Source organism: Haliotis cracherodii, unplaced genomic scaffold, assembly GCF_022045235.1.
Source record: "Haliotis cracherodii isolate W230 unplaced genomic scaffold, xgHalCrac1.p SCAF_27, whole genome shotgun sequence".
NCBI classification, from domain to species: Eukaryota; Metazoa; Mollusca; class Gastropoda; order Lepetellida; family Haliotidae; genus Haliotis; species Haliotis cracherodii.
The window spans coordinates 3,243,742-3,269,491 of NW_027266283.1; the positions used below are offsets into that span (position 1 = coordinate 3,243,742).

A 25,750-nucleotide genomic window follows, 5' to 3' on the forward strand; every position below is an offset into this window, starting at 1 on the left:
TGGTATTTGTTTGTCTGTTTGTCGTTTAACGCCGCACTCAGCAATATTCCAGCTATATGACGGCGGTCTGTAAATAATCGAGTCTGGACCAGACAATCCAGTGATTGACATCATGAGCAGCGAGCCTGACCAAACGATCCCGTTTGTCGCCTTTTACGGCATGGGTTGCTGAATACCTATTCTACCCCGGATCTACACGGGTATTTGTAATGATGGTGGTTGTAGTAGTGGTAGTTGTAGTAGTAGCGGTGGTGGTGATGGTAGTAGTAGAAGTAGTGATAGTAGTAGTAGCAGTAGTAGTAGTAGTAGCAGTAGTAGTAGTAGTAGTAGTAGTAGTAGCAGCAGTAGCAGTAGTGGTAGCAATAGTAGTAGTAGTAGTTCTAGTAGTAGAAGTAATAGTAGTAGTAGTAGTAGTAGTAGTAGTAGTAGTAGTAGTAGAGTAGTAGTAGTAGCAGTAGTGGTAGTAGTAGTTGTAGTAGTAGTAGTAACATTAGAGCAATAGCACCTGCAGAAGTAGTAGTAGTAGTAGTAGTAGCAGTAGTAGTAGTAGTAGTAGTAGTAGTAGTAGTAGTAGTAGTTACAAGAAGAATTTAGATCTTCTGATCTACTGAGCACAAACAAGCAACTGACCTGTGTGATAAATGAAGGTGTTGATGTATACAACCACATCACATGGTTGCCAGTCACAGCAACCGTCCCCCTCAACGGCGAAACGAATGAAGCGCTGCGAGTTGTTTGTTTACAATGGTCATGTGACACACGAGGTCACATGATCGGTGCAGGAAGCAGGAAGTTGTAAACAGCAACGGCCGCTAACGAGAAGACAATGTTGGTATTATTCTGCCTTGTAGCTGTCCTTATATGTCTGACCTCTCCCCCAACTCTCGCGAGAAGTCCTAGGGATGCTGCTAAAGGATGCACAGCACCCTACACGCTGCCTAATCTGCCTTTTTTCGTCGTGTGGAATGTACCTTCCGGGGGTTGTGACTCGCACGGGACTATCTTAAACTTGACAGCCTATCGCATCGTTACAAACAAGAATGATAAATTCTTTGGAGAAAACATGGTTATATTTTACGGATTTGGCGACTGGCCTTTCTATGGGGGTAAGAACCACACACCCTCAAATGGGGGTATCCCGCAGGTGAGTTTAGGAGATAATTGCCTCGCTTAATGGTGCGTGTCAAGATATTTTATGAGCGCTTTGCTGACTTTAAGAGTCGTAGTTATGCTTTGTTTGTTGTTTAACGTCACACCCAGCGATACTCCAGCTATATGACGGCGGTCTGGAAATAATCAAGTCTAGGCCAGGCAGACCAGTGATTGATAAAAAGTTCAGATTGTACTATATGATGTTAGGGCACGATGGCATGCAATCAAACAATTTTTTAAGTCACCGAGTCCAACACCCGATTCCTTTGGTCACCTCGAACAAGCATAGGTTGCTTTGGACCAATTAGAACCCAGAATCCCCACTGGGCCAAGGTCACAATAGTTGCTCACTAAGTGTTCACATGCAGTGTGAATTCATCAACCACAAACACGATGTGGATGTCGATCTGCTAACTAACTTATGCTCTCAATAAAAGTTTAAGAACACCCGAATTTTTCATATTACTATAGTAAATCCGTCATTGCTGTCTAACATTGGTCTCGACGAATACTACTTTGGCGAACCGGGGGCACAGGTGGCCCAGTTGTCTAAGGCGCCACGATTCGCAGTAAAGAGTTGCGTCCCTTGGGCACACCAGAAACCTATGATTGTGGGTTCGAATACCGGTTCGCCCCGATTATGTTTCTAGGTTTGTCAGCACCATACCCGTGCTCGTGAGTTTCACCGAAGTGGTAAACGTCTGAGACCTGCATCACTTCGGGCTTTCCTCCCACATTAAGCTGGCACGCCGGGATATAACTGGAATACTGTTAAAAGCGATGATAAACCTAACTCACTCACTCACTTTGGCGAAACACGCGGGTATGGCATGGTGTTGACAAATTAACCAAGGGACGTAATCTGATATTCCCGTCGATCATGTAAGGGACGCAACTCTTCACAGAGCAAAGCAGTTTTCAGATCTAGTGACCCGTCATAGCTTCAGAAATTCTAGCACTAATTCTCTTTCCGCCATTTCCTTTGAAATTCTGTTATTCTGTTATGCTTTTGGTGAACGCCGCTCCCAAACAAACTCCGTGCTCAATGAAATATACTTTACATAATTTATACGTCGTCCTCAGGTCAGACAGTCAACAATTGTCTGCCACGAGGTGTGCGCCCTGTAGTGAGTGCAGTAGACTGACATTTAGTCTCTGAAATGAACATATCGTACAGAAAAAAAGACTTAAGGATATATACTTGCAAAAATGGGCATCGCAGGTTTTAAGTTCAGAAAAATGCAATTATTACAAGCTTTTCAAGACAAGAATTTCCCCAGAAACTATTTGTTTGACATCAACTTTAAAAGGTTTAGAATAAGTTTAGCACAATTTAGATGCAGCTCTCATAGACTTAGGATCGAAGTAGGCAGGCATAGAAACATAGACAGAGAATTGAGAATATGTGAGCAATGTGATTTAAATGTGATTGAAGATGAGTTTCATTTTCTGTTAGTTTGTCCAAAATACGACCACCTTAGAACTGCCTGGTTATGTACATCCCACTATACAAAGATTTACAACGATCATGTCAACAACTGATAAAGATACTCTAAAAAATCTATCAATGTTCATTTATCATGCTATGTTAATTAGAATATGACCTGTTAAACGGATCTGTAACCACTCCCGAAAACAGAATTGTACTATGGGCCTGAGGCCTTTCAGTATGGAATAAAACTTATCCTATCCTATCCTACAGAAAAAAAAACAGTTGTTCAGTTATCTTAATAAAAATATATTAAAAAGGAGCCCAGTAACTCTCTTCATTTTCAGATACTGCTGTGATCTAGACTTGCCAAACATTATAGACTTGCATGGGCTATATTTGATATATATTTGTATCAGGGTCTATAAGACAGACTATGAGTGCAGGTCAGAATATCCTTGTACCCTACGCTTGTCAAAACAACCTAACACAATAGGGGGGGGGGGGGGGGCGGGGCGGGGGGGGGGGGGGGGGAGCAAACAAACAATTACTAGTTGTGCTGTAAGGGTGTGGTTTATTTCAGGAAGGAAACTTATCCGAACACTTCCGGAAGGCTGCAGCTGTAACGAACCAGTACCTCCCCGACCCCAACTTTAACGGGTTGGCTGTCATCGACTTCGAATCCTGGAGACCACACCTACCGCTGAATTTTGGCGGTTTGGGAATCTATAAGACAAAGTCAGTCGACCTGGTGAAAAAACAACATCCTACCTGGACAAATACGACTCAGATCATGGAGGAGGCGACTCGACAGTTCGACATCGCTGCGCGGTAAGTGTCAAGGGTCCCCTAATACATGGGACGGCTTCTTTGACACAGCTGCTGTTCACAGCTGCGTCTTGTTCCGACCTTCTGATCATGGGTTTGAATCCCACATTCAGAATCAGACTGTTCCATGCGTGAGCGTTTCATCAAATAAGTAAACAGTTCCGATCAAGTCGTCCTTTCAAGTTCATTAAGTTCACGATGGACATCTAAGAGTTAAAAGAGCATTCATAAATGGAACCTTTTTGAATAACAACATCCTTATGGGATGCTGACTGGGATGGGTGACGGGGCCTTGGACTGCTTACTGGAATGGGTGATGGGGCCTTGGGATGGGTGACGGGGGTCTTGGGATGGTGACTGGGATAGGTGACGGGGGCCTTGGGATGGTGACTGGGGTAGTTTGACGGGGGCCTTGGGATGGTGACTGGGATGGGTGACGGGGCCCTTGGGATGGTGACTGGGATGGGTGACGGGGGCCTTTGGATGGTGGCTAGGATGGGTGACGGGGGCCTTGGAATGGTGATTGGGATGGGTGACGGGGCCTTGGGATGGTGACTAGGATGGGTGAAGGGGGCCTTGGGATGGTGACTGGGATGGGTGACGGGGTCCTTGGGATGGTGACTGGGATGGGTGAAGGGGCCTTGGAATGGTGACTTGTATGGGTGATTAGGCCTTGGGATGCCGACTGGGATTGGTGACGGGGACTTGGGATGGTGACTGGGGTAGTTTGACGGGGGCCTTGGGATGGTGACTGGGGTGGTTTGACGGGGGACTTGGAATGGTGACTGTGATGGTGACGGGGCCCTTGGGATGGTAACTGGGATGGGTGACGGGGGCCTTGGGATGGTGACTGGGATGGGTGAAGGGGGCCTTGGGATGGTGACTAGGATGGGTGACGGGGGCCTTGGGATGGTGACCCGGATGGGTGAAGGGGCCTTGGGATGGTGACTGGTATGGATGATTAGGCCTTGGGATGCCGACTGGGATTGGTGACGGGGACTTGGGATGGTGACTGGGGTAGTTTGACGGGGGCCTTGGGATGGTGATTTGGATGGTGACGGGGCCCTTGGGATGGTGACTGGGATGGGTGACGGGGGCCTTGGGATGGTGACTGGGATGGTGAAGGGGCCTTGGGATGGTGACTAGGATTGGTGACGGGGGCCTTGGGATGGTGACTGGGATGGGGGAAGGGACCTTGGGATGGTGACTGGGATGGGTGACGGGACCTTGGGATGGTGACTAGGATGGGTGACGGGGGCCTTGAGATGGTGACTGGGGTGGTTTGACGGGGGCCTTGGAATGGTGACTGGGATGGGTGACGGGACCTTGGGATGGTGACTAGGATGGGTGACAGGGGCCATGGGATGGTGAATGAGATGGGTGACAGGGCTCTTAGGGTGGTGACTAGGATGGGTGAAGGGGGCCTTGGGATGGTGACTGGTCTGGATGATTAGGCCTTGGGATCCCGAATCGGATTGGTGACGGGGACTTGGGATGGTGACTGGGATGGGTGACGGGGCCTTGTGATGCCGACTAGGATGGGTGACGGGGGCCTTGGGATGGTGGCCGGGGTGGTTTGACGGGGGCCTTTGGATGGTAACTGGGATGGGTGACGGGGGCCTTTGGATGGTGACTGGAATGGGTGACCGAGGCCTTTGGATGGTGACTGGGATGGGTGACGGGGGCCCTGGGATTGCCGACTGGGATGGGTGATGGGGCCTTTGGGTGGTGACTGGGATGGGTGACGGGGTCCTTGGGATGGTGACTGGGATGGATGATGGGGGCCTTGGGATGGTGACTGGGATGGGTGACGGGGGCCTTGGGATGGTGACTTGGGTGGGTGACGGGGGCCTTGGGATGCCGACTTGGATTGGTCATGGGGCAGGTTTAGGCTTGGGATGCTTTGCTGGGTTCGCTGGGTTTTACAAATATTGTTTATCGAATATTGTTTTCTAAACCAGATAGGATAGCCATTGAAGTTTGTGAACGTACGTGTAGTAATTTTAGAACTGATATTATTGCTCAAAACATATCCTACGGCCAAATTCAAGACAGGACACTTACATCTAATTCGTCATAATGCTTGCCTAAGTTTTTTAATTGGATATGCTTGAAACACATGAGTAAAATTCACAGGAACTTCCTGCAAGGATCTCTTGAACTGGGCAGACAACTCCGTCCGAATGCCCACTGGGGTTACTATGGTTACCCGCGATGCTGGGGGTCGTCAACAACCAATGAATGCCAAGTTCCTGGAACATGGAATACAAATGATAAATAGTAAGTTGCCAAAGATGCGCCTTTGAATATCTGACATATGTTGGCAGTACACTTAGGTGAAATCCTTATCACTTCAATAGGGCCTTTAGTTGGTTTCAAGAATTGCAACGGAAAGTAAAAATCGTATAAAAATAAAAATAAATTATTGAGTTTTGAGTGCAAATCTTAATACTCGAAAACAGAATCAGAAATATGAAAATCAATTCAAGTTATCATTTATAGGATCAGACCCAAGACCAATGGAACACACACAACACACGCAACACACAACACACAACACACACAGACAAAGAGTAAATCAAAATGACGATGTTATGGGTTCGAATCCCGGTTTGCCTCGATTAAGTTTCTAGGTTTGTCAGCACCATACCCGTGCTCGTGGGTTTCACCAAAGTGGTAAACGTCTGAGACCTGCATCACTTCGGCTTTCCTCCCACATTAAGCTGACACGCCGTGATATAACTGGAATACTGTTAAAAGCGGCGTTGAACCCAACTCACTAACTCACTCAATAAAATATAGGGCATCCTTGTTCGCAGTGATGATGTTATTTATTTGACTTTTAATCTTGTACGTTGTGGATTTCCGAAGACGAAGTAATCACTGTGGTCTTGTGAAGATTAAGATAATAATTTTTCTGTGTTTATATAATGTACGTAAGTTCCTAGGAACTCTGTTAACATTACATTTTCTCTTAATCACTGTGTAAGATATATACAGAGTGGATACATAACTTTGCCTTGCAGCATGGGGTGGCTGTTCTGAACCAACACACTGTGTAAGATATATACAGAGCGGATACATAACTTTGCCTTGCAGCATGGGGTGGCTGTTCTCAACCAACACAGGCCTCTTCCCCCGGATTTACACCAATCGGAACACACCAATACACAACCGCTACCTGTACGTGCGACAGACGGTGAACGAGACACTCCGAGTGCAGGTGAAATGGGCGGGGCTCAATACTCCAATCATGCCGTACACCCTGAGTCAAGACAACGGAACAGATTTCTTCCAGAAGGTCAGTGCCCTGGACGGCTGTTTGGGTTTTTTTGGTGTTTTTTGTTGTTGTTGTTGTTGTTGTTGTTGTTGTTGTTGTTGTTTAACGCCTCACTCAGCAAAATTCCAGCTATATGACGGCGGTCTGTAAATAATCGAGTCTGGACAGAAAATCCAGTGATTGATATCATGAGCATCAAAATTGTCTGGTCCAGGTTATTTACAGATTATTTACAGACCGCCGCCATATAGCTGGACTATTGCTGAGTGCGGCGTTAAACAACAAATCAGCCAACCTGTCCAGAATCGGTTATTTACAGGTCACTTATATATACTAGTACATTTGCTGACTGTCTATCATCAATTCATATTCCTGAGACAAGGGAGTTAACTGACTATAAAAGTCCAGTTTCCACCCTTGCTGAACTAGGCTGGAATTATGGAGTTTGCAAAGGATGTGTACCTTCGATCAATGTGCTCACGTGATTTGATGTACTTCGCGAAGTTAGACCCTTTTTATTACAATATAGATCAGGATTATTGATCAGATCGTCTTCACTGGGCGCCGCCATTTTGTTTGATGAAGTGATATCAGTGGTGGAATCTAATTGGTCAACAGGAGGGATATAGAAGGGACATAACTCGTAATAGCCACGATCGAACCCAGATATTCTGGCCTAGTTCAGCAAGGGTGTAAACTGGACTTTTACAGTCAGTTAACTCCCTTGCCCCGGAAAGATGCCATCAATTCAGCAAATAGATGATTCTGATTGGTCAATCATAAGTATCAAATCACAATAACCACCTCTGATTGAATCAGCTGATTTGACGGCCGCATCAACACGGAAAATAATTTGAATACAAAATGCTCCTTCTCAGTCATTGTCTGGGTGTGAAATTTCAAATATTTGATTAACGCTGCAGAGCTCCAGATAACCTTTTGGTGTTGTGGGTATTTTACCCATGCATTTTAAAATCATTGGGTATTAGTAATTCTATCTGGGTATTCAAATGTCTGTTACCCACTAGTTTTTACACATGTGGGTATTTAAGTTAAATATTTAAAAACACTATTCATCTAGTCCCTGCAAACTGGTGTCGTGTGGGTTCGAGAGCTTTATAGGACTAAACAACACACGATACTTCCACAAGAAAGTGTGATGGCAAATGAGCATGATGTAACTGCCATCGTGGAGTTTGGCAAGGTTGACGGAATGTCCGTTTATAATTTCAAAATAAGTTGCTGATTTGCTAATCGAATACGCAGGGTTACTTCACAATATTTTGATGATACGCACAAGTTTTATTTTTGTAGGGAATCTGTAATGTTCGTTGCGTATTTGATACGCTTGGATTTTATTTTACTGCGTATTTCTGCATTTTTTATGCGTATTTTACGCAGATACGCAGCTTATCTGGAGCTCTGGACGCTGTAAGATCTGCAGGTAACCTGGCATGTTTATCTCCTAATTAACTCACTCACTCACTCTGCTTCAAGGATGACCTCAAGGTAGCCATCGAGGAACCTTCCGCTATGGGGGCTTCTGGCGTGGTCATCTGGGGAAGTCATAATTTCTTCCACACGAAGGATGAATGTCTCAAGATGCAGGACGACATCAACAACGTCCTCGGCCCCTTCATCAAGAACCTCACCGACTTCACCCAGGCATGTGCCAGCGAGCTCTGCAACAACCACGGCCGCTGTATCAGGAAGGACTTCGAGGCCTCCACCCAGAACTTCCTCCGTCTGTACGAGAAGGAGGCCTGCGTCAGACCGAGGGAGGAGTACGAGGATATCGGGGGCAGGAGGAGGGGGTTGTTCGGGGGGACGTACCCCAGACTGAAGAAGTACGACTATTATGTGTGCAGGTGTCTGCCAGGGTGGTCGGGTGAATATTGTAACAAGAATTAGGAGGGGTTGATAAATACGTCATATCAAGATACACACGATACTTGAGGGTTTGGAAATGCACATGCTTAATACTATTTGTTTATTGCTACTAATGTGAGATTTTATTAACCCTATCTTGTGCAGCTAATAGACATATGTGTTTTGCATATCTCCTTGTCCGTTTTCGCAGTTTCGCGTCCAATTCATTTATTTACAGTTACTGGATACAATCATTATGCATATCTGTGGAAGCCATGATCTAACTGATATGATGTATGTTTAAAGCCGCATTCAAACACATATCTGTGTGCAACATATAGAATACAAAATATGAAATCCATCTATATCTATCCGCATATGAAAGACCTTGACCGGATTCAAGTAACCTTGAGAGACAACCATCAGTGTTCAGGTGTAGTTTTAGTCTAAACCCTGTGTAAAAGACAACCATGTACTGATGTGAGTTTGCACAGAAAGAGTGTTAGTTAAATATGTCTCAAGGCCATTTCAACTTCCGCAATTATCCAGAGTATTACATCAGATGAGTGAGAATTTCTGATGACAATAATGGGCAGAGGGATAGCCAAGTGGTTAAAGCGTTCGCTCGTCACGGCGATGGCCCGGGTTCGAATCCCCACATGGGTACAATGTGTGAAGCCCATATCTGGTGTCACCTGCTGTGGTATTGCTGGAATAAGTCCCGTAAAACATACTCGCTCGCTCTCATGACAATGTGGAAACTGAACACCTTTTCATCATTCTTTTATAAGAGTGACGCTGGGGTAGCCTAGTGGTTAAAGCGTTCGCTCGCCGTGCTGAAGACCCGGGTTCGATTCCCCAAATGGGTACAATGTTTAAAGTCATTTTTTGGTGTCTCCTGCCGTCATAAAGCCGGGATGTTGCTAAAACGGCGTAAAACAAACTCACTCACTCACTCACTCACTCACTATAGATGGGCATGTATTCAAAGCACCACAGACACGTGGTAAATTACAGTTTGCGGTAGATTTTGAATCTCCGAGTGTTGAAACGTGAAAGATCTGTGACTTGGATGACATCTGTGATATAGCCTCTTCACACCACATTAACAGAGGGGACATGTACTCACGGCAGTGAACTATTTCTTACTCACACTACTCACACAAACGCGTTTGTATTACACTTTCTATTTTTTTAACAATGACATATTTTTGATATTGCTATTTGCATATTCTTATCGTACAACATGTGATTATGATGTTTTATTGAAATGTTATTAATGTTTTGAAATACGCACCTTCCACAGTCGACAGGCAAACTGGAAGTAGTTTTGAGATGGGTGCATATTTGAGGGTTTAGAAATGCACTGTGTGAGTGGATTGTTGCGAAACTTTGTGATCAACACTTGCTTAATATTGTGTATTGCTACTAATGTGATATTTTAATAACCCTGGCTTGTGCAGCTAAGGGACATATCTGTGGGAGCCATGATCTAACTGACATGATGTTAGAAGCAGCATTCAACCACATATCTGTGTGCAGCATATAGAGTACAAAATATGAAATCCATCTACAGTAAACTACGGTTATAACGAACACGCTTATAACGAACTGACGGCTATAACGAACATACTTTTTTGGTCCCGACTATTTGCTGTAGTAATGCTGTATGTATACGCTTATAACGAACTACGGTTATTACGAACTCAAAGGGACTACTAATTTAAGTTCGTTATAACCGTAGTTCGTTACAAGCATATACACAGCATTACTACAGCAAATAGTCGGGACCAAAAAAGTATGTTCGTTATATCCGTCAGTTCGTTATAAGCGTGTTCGTTATAACCGTAGTTTACTGTATATCAACATGCATTATGCAGAAAGAGTATTAATGAAATATGTCTTTGCCATGACCATTTAAGCCTCTGTGGTTATTTAGAGTGTTATGTCAAATAAAAGCGAACATTCCTTTCCATTTACACTAGAAATCTCTCTAAAACGAGAGAGAGAGGTGTCATTCACTTGATATTATGTTTAAGTGTGCGTATGTGCAATAGGCAATCTTGGCAATATCACCGTCTCTGTTCACATATATATAGAGAGAGATATATATAAATGTGCACATTTACATGAATTTATACTGTGTGTAAATGTTCCCTATCTCCTCTGTGACACAATAATAAACATATTTTTTATCTGATCTTACATGTTGCTTCAATACGAGTGCATCTGCTCCCGGCTGTTCTGTTGGGTCAGACCGCCTCCGTGGTCTAGTGGTAGAGCGTCCGCCCGGATCGGAGAGCTGAAGGTCCAGGGTTCGATCCCCGGCCGCGTCATACCAAAAGACGTTAACGTTAAAAGATGGTACATGTTGTTACCCTGTCTGGCACTCGGCATCAAGGGGCTAAAACAAGGACTGGTCGGCTCGGAGTCAGTATACTGTGTCTGAGTGGGGTATTCATGTTAAACTGCGGCATGGTATCTCAGTGAGCTAGCACTATAAATCGGCATCAGTCCGGACTAGTACAGCCACACACACACACACACACACACACACACACACACACCGATACACGTGCATGCACATACATCATTATATAAGTGTAATAATCTTGGACGCGACGTTAAACCCCATTTCACAACCTCTGTTGGGTCAACCAGTGGATGTTGCATCCAACCAAGGAACCCAAGCAGCATCTGTCGCCATCACAAATCTGGTGCCGAGAGCTGTATCTTCATCCACAAGCAGTTTATTGTTCAAATTTTAATTGTTTGACACAATAGTAAACTCACCGACAAGAGAACCACATGTTGATTAATATATTAGACATGAGTGTGTGAGTATGGTTTTACGCCGCTTTTAGCAATATTCCAGCAATATCACGGCGGGGGACACCAGAAATGAGCTTCACACATTGTACCCATGTCGGGAATCGAACACGGGTCTTCGGCGTGACGAGCGAACGCTTTAACCACTAGGCTACCCGACCGCCCCTGAAACATATAGAGAAGAATGAACGTTAAGAAAGATGTTTCCATTGTGTACCACTTAATGACAAAATTAACAATCAGTCAAGTGTTACCACAGTGTCTTATTCTTATCACGATATGCTGCACGTGATTTCCAAACTTTACAAGCCAACTCACTCACTCACTCACTATATGTTCTTGTGGTTCGCGTGCCTAAGTGGTAGTGTATGCTGTATAATACCGAAGATATCAATGGTCAAGATTTAAAACAGCGACTTTAAATTACTGAGGTATTCACATTCATTGATAACATGACAAACAGTGCATGTGCCTTGTTTTAGGAGACTATTGCACGCAATGAAACTTCACACGTTATGTATATATCTCGTATCTATTACTACCGAAATTAACCCGTGAAGATCCGGGGTAGAATAGGTCTTCAGCAACCCATGCTTGCCGTAAAGGGCGACTATGCTTGTCGTAATTGGCAACTAACGGGATCGGGTGGTCAAGCTCGCTGACTTGGTTGATGCATGTCATCGATCCCATTTGCTAGGATCGATGCTCATGGTATCAATCACTGGATTGTCTTGTCCAGACTCGATAATTTACAGACCGCCGTCATATAGCTGGAATATTGCTGAGTGCGGCGTTAAACAACAAACCAAACCAAACAAAAACATAGATAACATTTATCCAATCTCCAATGTTCACGCTAATAATTTGTACGTAACTTAATTATATTGTCCATCAATTTTTCTCTTTGAAATGTGACAATACCCATGAGTGCACCTGTACCCTAAAACAGAAATAGACCTCTGAAGATCCGGGGTAGAATAGGTCTTTAGCAACCCATGCTTGCCGTAAATGGCGACTGTGCTTGTCGTAAGAGGCGACTAACAGGATCGGGTGGTCAGGCTCGCTGACTTGGTTGCTGCATGGCATCGTATCCCAATTGCGTGGATTGATGCTCATGATATCAATTACTGGATTGTCTGGTCCAGACTGTCGTCATATAGTTGGAATATTGCGCTGGGTGAGGCGTTAAACAACAACAACAAAAGAAAAAAATAAACTGTTAAAAGAAAAAACATTGTGTGAAAGCCCATTTCTGGTGTCCCGACAACAACACGGTGATGCGGGTCAGCTCACGAAACTATTCATCAGCACATGTGGCGGGCGATCAGTGGTATGAGCCGTCTCCATCTGAAGCTCGTGGAGCTACGAGTTGTTTGTTTACAATGGTCATGTGACACACGAGGTCACATGATCGGTGCAGGAAGCAGGAAGTTGTAAACAGCAACGGGCGGTAACGAGAAGACAATGTTGGTGTTATTCTGCCTTGTAGCTGTCCTTATATGTCTGACCTCTCCCCCAACTCTCGCGAGAAGTCCGAGGGATGCTGCTAAAGGATGCACAGCACCCTACATGCTGCCAAATCTGCCTTTTTTCGTCGTGTGGAATGTACCTTCCGGGGGTTGTGACTCGCACGGGACTATCTTAAACTTGACAGCCTATCGCATCGTTACAAACAAGAATGATCAATTCTTTGGAGAAAACATGGTTATATTTTACGGATTTGGCGACTGGCCAATCTACAGGGGCAACACGTCCTCAAACGGGGGTATCCCGCAGGTGAGTGAACTTTCAATAGCCTCGCTTAATGGTGCGTGTCAAGATATTTTATGAGCGCTTTTCTGATTTTAGTTTCCTTTAGACGCCGCACTCAGCAATATTCCAGCTGTATGACGCGGTTTATAAATAATGGAATCAGGCAAACTAGTGATTGATATAATGAACAAGTTTAGAGCCCCGTTCTGTGCCCTTTTTGTATGGCGACACGCAATCACCTGAGTCCACCATGTCCTATATCGTCTGTTTGCTGCAAATTCGTACCGATGAAATGCGAAATAGACATAAATCCGAAAAAGACGATTCGTCTTAAACTGCTTCAAAATTATTTCCTTGTCCTAACCAACTCGTCACCATAATTTCAGACATTGTGAGGGTAGAAAAGTTGTTTAACAAACTCTCATTGTTGGTGTTTGTTACAATGGGTTCTGTTGTTACAAGGGGTGGGGGGTGGGGGTGGGGGGGGGGTGGGGGGGTAGCCTCGTGGTTAAAGCGTTCGCTCGTCACGCCGAAGACCGGGTTCTATTCATGGGTAGTATGTGTCAAGCCCATTTCTGTTGTCCCCCGCTGTGATATTGCGGGAATATTGCTAAAAGTGGCGTAAAACCATACTCACTTACTCTGTTGTTACAATGGAATGTTACAATTGGTTTTTAAAGTGGTTGTTACAATGGAGGGATCGGTAAAATATGACACAGTCTAATTAAGACCAATCTCCCCGGCCCACACTTTTATGATTAAATATCTGTCCCATATATACTCAACAACAAAAGTTCCTGTGACACCAATATTTAAGTGTATTTTTCAAACAAGGAAAGTTTGGTTTTCAATTTTGTAGAACATGTATGGAATCAAGTCACCAAAAGTGGCTATGTCCTCGAAGGGGGTTAAAGTAGTGTAAAATTATTGTCCCCCTGTATGTAAGACCACGTCTTTCAAAGTATGTTTATTTTTTAATCGTAGTATATATGTTTAATCTGGCTAAATTTGTCATTAATCGCCAACAACGGAAGGGATGATGTAAATCCGGCTTAGGTCCATGCAGGTAGCAAAAGTACTGTAAGTCCCCATGGACCCTAGCATGGTAATCTACCTTCAGCTACTGGCGACCTATAGCCCTTTTTTATATTGTACCATATATATGGTGATATCTTTTTTATAGTTGTATGCTAGTTTTAAATATTAATCTGTGATGTTCTTGTAATTTAACTGTCCATCGATGACAGGTTTTAATTTAGTTAAAATATATGTATTAAAAAGTATAATTTCTCGTCACGATATGGCTGAAATATTGCTGATGTGACGTAAAGCTTTAACTCACTCACTCACTCACTCAAGTCGCTAAAACGCAACTGCTACAGAAAAGCATGCATTCCATGCAAAGGTTGACTTTTATGCAAGCCCCATTCATTTCGCTACCCAAGCATGGGTATAAACAAATGTGCGTTAACGGGATTCCATATGCATTGTTTAGCATCGTGCTGACAACAACCACTCAGAAAAACAACAAAATTACGCAATCTTTCATCATTACGAAATGCCACGCCTGTCCGAAAATGCGCGTCTGCGAGCCATTGGTATGCTTGAAGCATGATTGAGTCAACGTGATGTTGCACGACAATTTAACGTCCACAAAAACACCATTTGGTGTCTATGGCAACGTTGGCAACAGACGAATGCAGTCAGAGACCATAATCGGAGTGGCAGGCCACGCGTAACCAATAATCGACAAGACAACTGGATTCGAACAACACACCTACGAAATCGATTCCAGCCAGCAACAGTGACTGCAAGAAGCCTTCGACGAATATCTTCACAAACCGTACGTCGTCGCCTCAGATGTGCAGGGATTGTCGCCAGAAGACCCACCAGACGTCCCATTTTGACAGGAAACCACTGTCAAGCACGTCTACAGTGGCGCAGACAGGGTCTACGTTGGACAGCCATACAGTTCACTGACGAGTCTCGTTTTCGCCTCAGCCACAGCGATGGACGGATTCGAGTGTACCGACGTCGAGGTGAACGTTACGTCAATCATTGTGTCATGGAAGAGGATCGGTTCGGGGGCGGCAGCGTTATGGTATGGGTGGGATTACAGCAAGACAGAGGACCCTTTTGATAGTGGTAGAGGGAAATCTCAATGGATAGCGCTACCGCGACGAGATCATCGGCCCTGTTGTTCTACCGTTTTTGCGTCTTCATGGCCCAGGCATTACCTTTCAACATGACAACGCCCGGCCTTATATTGCTCGACTTGTTCAGGATTCTCTTCAACAAAACAACGTCATCCCCTGGCCGGCTCGCTCCCCTAATCTCTCACCAATCGAGCACATGTGGGATGAGATGGATCGGCGCCCCCGACGTCAACCACGTGTTCCACAGACACTCCAGGAACTTCGAAACAGGCTCCAGCAGATATGGACAGATATCCCAGAGGTGGACACAAACGCTATTGATTTGTAAATTGACATTTTGGCATGCTCATGGTTTTTTTATGAAATCACGCATTTTCGGAACTCAGTATGGCAAATTAAACCATTTGAACACTTACAGAAGTCTTTTATCTGTTGCAAACCGAGATTGTCTCAGATTTGGTAAAAAACATAACTTTGCATTAAATCCTTATTCAATGTCACAGGAACTTTTGTTGTTCAGTATATAAAGACGTGTTGTATTTTTTGTTATAGATCGTGAGTGTGAATGTTGTATGCAAATATTTGAACATGAAATAAAATGACACGCGTCAGACATACACTTGTGGACACAACGTGACATCTCCTGTATCCTAGGTTCTCGGGAAACGTTGTCTTCAGTGAGTGAGTGAATTATGTTCACTGCGTGAGTAAATATGTCTGAAAATAACGCCGCTACGTGACGGTTTGTTGAGGGGGGAGGTGGCTAGCGCGTGACGGGACGTTTACGACTTTTGTGAAACCTGGTGGTATGGTCCTGACAAACCAGAGGACGTAATCGAGCGAATGGCAATTGGCCATTGTTATTGCGCTAGATTTCCGCACCACACAGAGTGAGTGAGTGAGTGAGTGTGTATGGCTTTAGCAATATTCCAGCAATATCACGGCGGGGGACACCAGAAATGGGCTTCACACATTTTACCCATGTCGGGAATCGAACCCGGGTCTTCGGCGTGACGAGCGAACGCTTTAACCACGAGGCTACCCGACCGCCCCGCACCACACAAAGACATACTCAATGCACTACACTATTATCACCGCGATCACTGGACCAGTGTGCTCTCGATTTCATTCTCAGCTCCCTAGGGACTATACAACCTAAGCTGCCAGTGTTGTTTGTTTGTTTGTTGTTTAACGCCGCACTCAGCAATATTCCAGCGTTATGACGGCGAACTGTAAATAATCGAGTCTGGACCAGACAATCCAGTGATTGCCATCACGTGCATTGATCCACGCAATTGGGAAACGATGACATGCATCAACCAAGTCAGCGAGCCTGACCACCCGATCCTGTTAGTCGCCTTTTACGGCAAGCATGGGTTGCTGAGGACCTATTCTACCCCGGATCTTCACGGCCAGTGAGGGGCTAGAAGATGGAGTAAAGTACTCACGGAAATGAAAAAAACTGTTTTTTCGATCTCAGATTTTAAATAAATGCAGTTAATATACAAAATATATAAATATTCAAACAACTCAATTAGTATTGATTGGGCCTTGGCACAAATACAGCGCATCAAAGGTTTTTATGTCTTTTTACACGTAAAAGTGTGTAAAAATTGAACAAAACAGACTATTGTGAAACTGAGCATAACCAGGTGTTAGTAAATCAAGGTGAATGTCCATGACCTGTGACACCTTGACGACAGGTGAAAACAGGTGCTTGAAACCCACGTGCATGTGATTTGTCACTGGTTAGTGATTTGTGAGTGGCATTGTGGGATAGTGAATCATCGTCAAAATATCAGAACGTAAAAGTAACATATTCCCTTCTCAAACAACAACATGCGTGTGATTGTTATTATGTACATAAACATAGCTGATATTTTTATTGTTGTTTATATAACGTTTTTCCAGGGTAATTTGCATAATGCCTATAGCCTGTTTCTGCCATGTCAATTTGGACTTAGTTTTATTTTTTAATGTTGAAAGTGCCTACAAATTACCTCCTGTAAAGTACATTTTGTATTGAGCACTGAGATAAAACTAGCAAATCCAGACTAGTACTTTTCCAGTTGTTTTGTTATTTCGTATTTACATCTACATGAACGTAATGCTTTGTGTCGATTATTAAATCCAGCAAAACAGGGTTTTTTCATTTCCATGAGTACTTTAGTGTTCCTAGAATGAAACACTTTCCGCTATGTCCTTTCTGTTCTGTACGGTGTATCTTTTGGAGGACGCCGCTCCCAGTTAGATTCCGTGATGAATGAAATATACATGTACCTGCATTTTACGGCTTGTCGTAAGAGGCGACAAATGGGATCGGATGGTCAGGCACGCTGACTTGGTTGATGCATGCCAATCACTGGATTGTCTGGTCCATACTCGATTATTTACAGACCGCCGACATATCGCTGGAATATTCCCGAGTGCGGCGTTGAACAACAAACAAACGTAGTCCTCAGTTAAGACAGTCAGGTCTTCAGTCGTTGAATTTTAACTAAAATGAGGGATTGGGTGACCGTGGCCAATTGTACTTTCCCGAGGCAAGGTAGCTAACTGACTACAAAATTCCAGTTTCACCCTTACCGAACTAGGCTGGAATTGTTGAGATATATTTTGGCTGGACTAATGAGTCTATGCATAGTCCAATCAAAATCGCGTAACGAAATCGACAACCGGTTCGTAAACAGCCTTGCAAATTTCGGTCGATTGCAGGATTTGATTGGAATGTGTATCGTCAAATAGATATTTTCCAATCTGGTGTTTTAATCAAGATGTTTACGTGATTTACTGCACTTCTCGAGGTAAGACCCGTTTTATTACAATATAGATATGGATTTTAGGTCAGATCGTCTTAACTGGCAGCCGTCATTTTCTTTGAAGTAAATGCAAGTGATGTGAGAGGTAGCATCTGATTGGTCAATAGGAGGGGCATTGAAGGGACATAACTCGTAATAGCCACTAGTGTCGCTACAATCGAGCCCAGAAATTCCAGCCTATTTCGACAAGGGTGTAAACTTGACTTTTACAGTCAATTAACTCCCTTGCCTCGAGAAGATGGGAAAATTGTTGGTCATGGTATCAACCACTGGTTGGCCTGCCCCGAATTTGATTATTTACAGGCAGTAACTGCTGACAGCAGCGTCAGACAAACACAAGTAAAACAATTCCTCACTTTGTGGTTAAGATGTGATTTGTTTCAGGAAGGAAACTTATCCGAACACTTCCGGAAGGCTACAGCTGTGACGAACCAGAACATCCCCGACCCCAACTTTAACGGGTTGGCGGTCATCGACTTCGAGTCCTGGAGACCACACCTACCGCTGAATTTTGACAGTTTGAGAATTTACCAGACAAAGTCAATCGACCTGGTCAAAAAACAACATCCTACCTGGACAAATACGACTCAGATCATGGAGGAGGCAACTCGACAGTTCGACATCGCTGCACGGTAAGTGTCAAGGGGTCTTTGTCCACTGGGGAAAGCCGTGCATTGGTCGAGGGGCCGGCAATTTGTAGTTCACATAGCTGCGTCCTTAGACAAGTCAGACATTACTTATCGTGCTTCGAATCCCACAGGGGTGGTCGGGTAGCCTAGTGGTCAAAGCGTTCGCTCGTCACGCCGAGAACCCAGGTTCGATTCCCGACATGGGTGCAATGTGTGAAGCCCATTGCTTGTGTCCCCCGCCGTGATATTGCTGGAATATTGCTAAAAGCGGAGTAAAACCATACTCACTCACTCACTCACTCACTCGAATCCAACATGCGCCCTCAGTTTGAGCGTGAGACTGTCAGCTCCACGCCCATCCCCGTGTGTTTCACCAAAGGGGTAAACGCTTCCGACGTAGGTCTTTTCAGCTATATTAAGTAGTCACTCACTCACTCACTCACTCACTCACTCACTCACTGTAAGATCCCTGAACCGTAGGTACCAGAGCCTCATTCTGAAAATTGAATGGGCCTACTGAGTACTGAGTATTAAGGGAGATCTATTGAAGAAACTTTTATAACATGTTGCATAGTCTTACAAAGTTCATATGAAGACACACACGAAAGAGTCAAATACGATTTCATAGTTATCTAAAAAGCTAATCCCACAACCAGCGCGTATTCATATTGTAATCCTAGCTAGAGGCCCAGCTGTAGCTGTGACGTCATAGTGGAACGATGTCCGCCATTTTGTTTCGTTTACAGTTCATTGCATGACAATGAAGTGATTTTCTGTTATTCTCGGTGTATTTAAGAAGCAAAAATTGGATATTGTGTGGGCGTGGAGTTTGTACTATTTTATCAAAACAAAAGTACCAAGTGTCATTACTTGAAGTTTCCCAGCGAAAATGCCTAATAAGCGAGGAAAAAGTTTTGGATAAAGCGATTCAGCGAGGAGGGAAATTGAAACCGACTGGACACACCGTTTTTCTTGCATTTTGAGGTATCTGCGTATGAGAGAGATCCACACAACTAAGTGAACTTGGTTACGAAATTAAATTTATTATTCATTGTTACATATAATCTATGACTGACTACCCTCGTATTACAATTATAAAGGATCATACACATTGATCAGATTACATGTTGAGGTTGTATATTTTGCTTAGTTTTGGTGTACTTAAATTAACATATTCAGTTCATGGTCATGCGTACTTGACCCTTGTCTGACTGCAGGAAAGGTCTCTTTTATATTATTTACGGGCTTTGTTCGTGCCCTAAATACTCAGATGGGGCAACTGACAAGCTGATGGCTTACCGATAACATTAACATCAAGTCAAGTACACAGGCCGTTGCTATCAGATATCGCTGAATGTGCGCATTATCTTTGTTGAAGTGACCGTTGTATAATTATGTATGTAGACAAACTGACAAATGTTTCTGTACATAGAGAATTCAAAGTTGCCTTACACTGTTGTCTCGTGACGTCATATGACCGTAGGGCATATATGAGTTTAATGAACCCCCACATGGTTGCCCTCGTAGGTAATAATGGTATTTATTAACTACGTGGGGCAAACATCGGGGTTCATAAAAACAATATTGGCCCTTGGGTGACACGAGACACGAGGGTATTGTTTACGTCATTTAGACGGCATTGTTGACGTCATTCGAAACTTATTGTGACGTGAGTCGGTATGACGCCACGCTAGAAACGACGTCATAGCAGAAGATTGTTCGATAAATTGAGGCCCCGCTGCTGTTGCGACTAAACACTAAAATTCGTCCCTGTATGTAGACATCTTCGGTAATAAATACATTCGTGTTCTATGTTTGTGACGTTCGTGCCTAAAATTCTCGAGTTTTGACACTAGTGTCGTAAACATTAGTATCACATGACCACTCATAAAATATCCTCTATGTATTTAATTAACCAAAAGCTGTAGAAACAAGGCTTTGCCCATTTTCGAACTCATCAAACCGAGTATGATAAAGGATTATTGATCACTTCCCATCCTACGACCTAATTCAATCACCAAGTTGTGACAATACAGTGAACAACGGTTATGACGAACACGCTTATAACGAACTGACGGATACAACGAACTTACTTTTTGGTCCCGACTACTTGTTGTAGTCATGCTGTATCTGTACTTATAACGAACTACGGTTATAACGAACTCAAATAAGTAGTCCCTTTGAGTTCGTTATAACCGTAGTTTACTGTACCTCTAAATCGCGATATTACTTGCCTATGTGCATTCTATATATTCCTGGATTTACCTAAAGTTGAAACAATTGAGTAAACTTTACAGGAACTTCATGCAAGGATCACTGCAACTGGGCAGACAACTCCGTCCGAACGCCTACTGGGGTTACTATGGTTACCCGCGATGCTGGGGACCGTCAACAACCAATGAATGCCCAGTTCCTGGAACATGGAATACGAATGATAAATAGTAAGTTCCTAAAGTAGGGCCATTTACCATCCGCCGTTATCCAGTGTATCATATCACCATCCTATTATGTTATGTACCCTGGACCCACTCACCACCATAGCTTCGTTCCGGAAGTTACGTCACCATTTCCACATCTGTTATCTCTAACCTAGCACAGAGACCATATACCTCGGTATATGGTCTCTGCCTAGGATAAACATTCTCTCGCTCATGGACTTCAGGTCAACAACCAATCAAAATGCCTCTTCTGAATACGTTCGGCAAAGCTAAACATTTGAAAATGCGGACTCGTACAAGCGAGGTCACGGTCATCTTCCCAAGGCAAGGGAGTTAACTGTCGTGGAAACTGGAATTTTATAAGTGAGTTAACTCCCTTGCCTCGGGAAGATGTGTCTCGGTATGGTTAAATAGAAGACTGTTTTTTCATGAATTGTCAGCTGGAAAAAAATGTTATCCTGAGTAGAAACATGATAAGGGGGGAGGGGGGTTTGTCTTAGCTTCAAGACAAGTTATCTGAGACGTATACAGCAAGGCAATGGGTCCAGGGTATATTTCATACTTGAGTGGTGATCTATCATTCTGGATTATCGAGTATGGCCACTGACATAGTTTTCGCATAAAACTGTATTACTCAATCTGTGATCCTGGACCCTTAGGTAATGTTTTTCGCCTTGTGTAGGTTAAGAAAATCCTTTTGGTGTTTTCTGAAAAGGTGAACATAACTTTGCCTTGCCTTGCACAAACGTCGAAAATTGGACATCAATATGGAAAAAGTATTCGAAAATAGAAGTACCATCATAGAGTTTTACAACCTCATCAGTGACATCCGTCGGAGCCACATTTCAGCACCTTGTATTTTTTATCTTCTTTGGAAATTTCATTTACTTACGAAAGCATGTAAATTGAGCCTTTGGGTAGGGAAGCAAGCCCCCCAAATCCCCTGTTTTTTTAACGAGGGTAACAAAAATGACGTCTGAAAAACGTTACTAAGGAATAAGCTCGTTCACATTGTATTTCTCAATCTGTGATCATGGACCCTTAGGTAATGTTTTTCGCCTTGTGTAGGTTAAGAAAATCCTTTTGGTGTTTTCTGAAAAGGTGAACATAACATTGCCTTGCAGCATGGGGTGGCTGTTCTCAACCAACACACTGTGTAAGATATATACAGAGTGGATACATAACTTTGCCTTGCAGCATGGGGTGGCTGTTCTCAACCAACACAGGCCTCTTCCCCCGGATTTACACCAATCGGAACACACCAATACACAACCGCTACCTGTACGTGCGACAGACGGTGAACGAGACACTCCGAGTGCAGGTGAAATGGGCGGGGCTCAATACTCCAATCATGCCGTACACCCTGAGTCAAGACAACGGAACAGATTTCTTCCAGAAGGTCAGTCCCGTGAACAACGTCACACGTTCACGGAGTAATAGTGGTACTCTTAGAATCGGGCACAGTGTGTGACATGTCGTGTCGTGGTCAGGATGAGTGAGTGAGTGAGTGAGTGAGTATGGTTTTACGCCACTTTTAGCAATATTCCAGCAATATCACGGCGGGGGACACCAGGAATGGGCGTAACACATTTTACCCATGCTGTGCAGAGTTGCGTCCCTTGGGCACGCCAAAAACCTATGATTGTGGGTTCGAATACCGGTTCGCCCCGATTATGTTTCTAGGTTTGTCAGCACTATACCCGTGCTCGTGGGTTTCACCGAAGTGGTTAATGTCTGAGACCTGCATCGCTTCGGGCTTTCTCTCCTACATTAAATAATCGTAAATAATCGAGTCTGTATCAAACAATCCAGTGATTCACATCATGAGCATCGATCAAAGGCAATTGGGATACGATGACATGCATCAACCTAGTCAGCGAGCCTGACCACCCGATCCCGTTAGTCGCCTCTTACGACAAGCATAGTCGCCATTTACGGAGAGTATGAGTTGGACATCAATATCGAAAAGTATTCGAAAATAGAAGTTCCATCATAGCGTTTTACAACCTCATCAGTGACATCCGTCGGAGCCACATTTCAGCACCTTGTATTTTTTATCTTCTTTGGAAATTTCATTTACTTACGAAAGCATGTAATTCGAGCCTTTGGGGGGGGGTGGGGAAGCAAGCGCCCCCAAATCCCCTGTTTTTTTTAACGAGGTAACAAAAATGACGTCTGAAAAACGTTACTAAGGAATAAGATCGTTCACATCCCTTACCAAAATGGCGGAAGGTGTCCGGTATCCTGCTTTCTTGCCTAAATTAATTATATCAGCCATTGTTTTTTCTGGTCCAACATCGATAGATAGACCACTCATATATTTGCTGAGGCGCTAAAAATCACTCACTCACTCACTCACTCACTTACTCTGCTTCCAGGATGACCTCAAGGTCGCCATCGAGGAACCAGCCGCTATGGGGGGCTTCAGGCGTGGTCATCTGGGGAAGTTCCGGGTTCTTCCACACGAAGGATGAATGCCGCAAGATGCAGGACGACATCAACAACGTTCTCGGCCCCTTCATCAAGAACTCACCGATTTCACCCAGGCATGTGCCAACGAGCTCTGCAACAACCACGGGCCGCTGTATCAGGAAGGACTTCGAGGCCTCCACCCAGAACTTCCTCCGTCTGTACGAGAAGGAGGCCTGCGTCAGACCGAGGGAGGAGTACGAGGATATCGGGGGCAGGAGGAGGGGGTTGTTCGGGGGGAGGTACCCCACACTGAAGAAGTACGACTATTATGTGTGCAGGTGTCTGCCCGGGTGGTCGGGTGAATATTGTAACAAGAGTTAAAAGGGTGGATAAATACGTCACATCGAGATTATGGGGGACATTTGGGGGATTGTAAATGCACTCTACAGACAATACTCTTTGATGTGTATTGTTTTGATACTTTGTGGTCAACACTTGCTTATAATATTTCATATTGCTACGAGGGGCGGTGGGGTAGCCTAGTGGATAAAGCGTTGTTTTGTCACGCCGAAGACCCAGGTTCGATTCCCCACATGGGTACAATGTGTGAAACCCATTTCTGGTGTCCCCCGCCATGATATTGCTGGAATATTGCTAAAAGCGGCGCAAAACAATACTCACTCACTTTTGCCATAATTGTTTTTCATCATATCACGTGCACCAGTTTTACAAATAGATATACCATTCGATATATTGTCGCATATTTCTTTTCCGTTTTCACTATTTTGCGTCCATTTTTTTAACATGATATTATACATATCTGTGGACGCCGTTGTCTACTCCAACTACAATAGCAACACCGTTCACTCGTTTACTCGTATGTATGTGAGGCTCATTTTTGCAGAAATCCCTAATGGATTTCCTGGTGGGTAGCGTTGAAACCTTCTGAATTAACAATACAGTAATTGAACTAAGTTTCCAGGGACCACCAACCTCTAATTGCATATTTATGCACCAATTCAAATATCACTTCAAGAGCTCCAGTGTATTGTTTCCGTCACCCGGATTGAATTTGTGACGTCATTCGAATCACTCGTTGATAAAAGTGGAAAAAATCCTCGGCAAGCCTCGGAGTTTTCCCACTTTTATCAACGAGTGTTACATTTGACATCAAAAGACACAAGGGTGAGATTCTCTATATATCCAACCAAGCTAACTAGTATATGCATATATTTTGCTCTGTAATCATAGCAACACAGCAACGTGCTAACTTGAGGTTTGCAGTAAAATGGTGTAGTCAATGTTTCGAGCTTATTAATGGCAGTAAATATTGATCAGTTTAAAATGCACGATTTACACGGATTTCTTTCAGAGATATATAGTCACAGCAATTGCCTACCTGGCCACAATTGGTTGGTTGTGTGATATATGTCTGTTTTGTATTTACACTTTATATTTTTTATCAATATTATGTGTAAGTATTACAAATTATATTTTTGATATAAAATAATTGCTGTTTGTATATTCCAACTGTCTCAACATTCCATCTAGTTGTTCCGGGAGACCGGTACAGTGTTTGTCCATGTTCTTGTACACTGTACGCGTTGAATTGTGTACGGGACTGACCATTTGATATTCTGGGGGTGGGGGGGGGGGGGGGGGGGGGGGGGGGGGGGGTGATCTCTATGCTTCAGACTGTTCACAAAAAGTGTTCTTCTAAACAAAGTATTCAGGCTAAAAGTTTTGATTAAAACCCTATCTGGTTCTGCAGTTGTAACCGAATATAATATTCAATCTCCAGACGAAATCCCATCAAATGGTCGGTCCCTATTAAGACTAAATATTTCAACTTATCCTTTGATACAGAACATGATTTTTCTTTTTGTTGATTATGGAACTTGTAATATTGTATTAATGCATTTATTACTTTAGAATAATTTATTGCCATACATTTTTTCAGAAGAATTGCCTTACTGTTATTTTCTGATTTTAATAGTTTTCTTTTAACAGTTATAAGTTACGTCATATTTAAAAGTTACGAATTGTTGGGTTTTGGCTAGTGCATTTGGCACTGATTCATTTTACATTTGCCACTTTGTTAACACATGAATATAAATAAATATGTAAAAATATGAATAATATTGTCACAACATACAA

General features: G+C 43.6%; 1 protein-coding gene and 1 pseudogene across 1 annotated transcript; both read left to right on the forward strand.

Moving 5' to 3' along the window:
* The first annotated feature begins 791 nt into the window (after positions 1 to 791).
* Positions 792 to 9,039, forward strand: LOC139473210 (hyaluronidase A-like). Its single transcript, XM_071255731.1, has 5 exons — positions 792 to 1,144; positions 3,165 to 3,412; positions 5,546 to 5,689; positions 6,509 to 6,710; positions 8,187 to 9,039. Exons 1-5 carry the CDS (start codon positions 827 to 829, stop codon positions 8,598 to 8,600), a joined length of 1,326 nt encoding a protein of 441 aa, XP_071111832.1. The 5' UTR covers positions 792 to 826; the 3' UTR covers positions 8,601 to 9,039.
* A 3,777-nt stretch (positions 9,040 to 12,816) lies between these two features.
* LOC139473205 (hyaluronidase A-like) lies at positions 12,817 to 24,747 on the forward strand (annotated as a pseudogene).
* Positions 24,748 to 25,750: the final 1,003 nt, after the last annotated feature.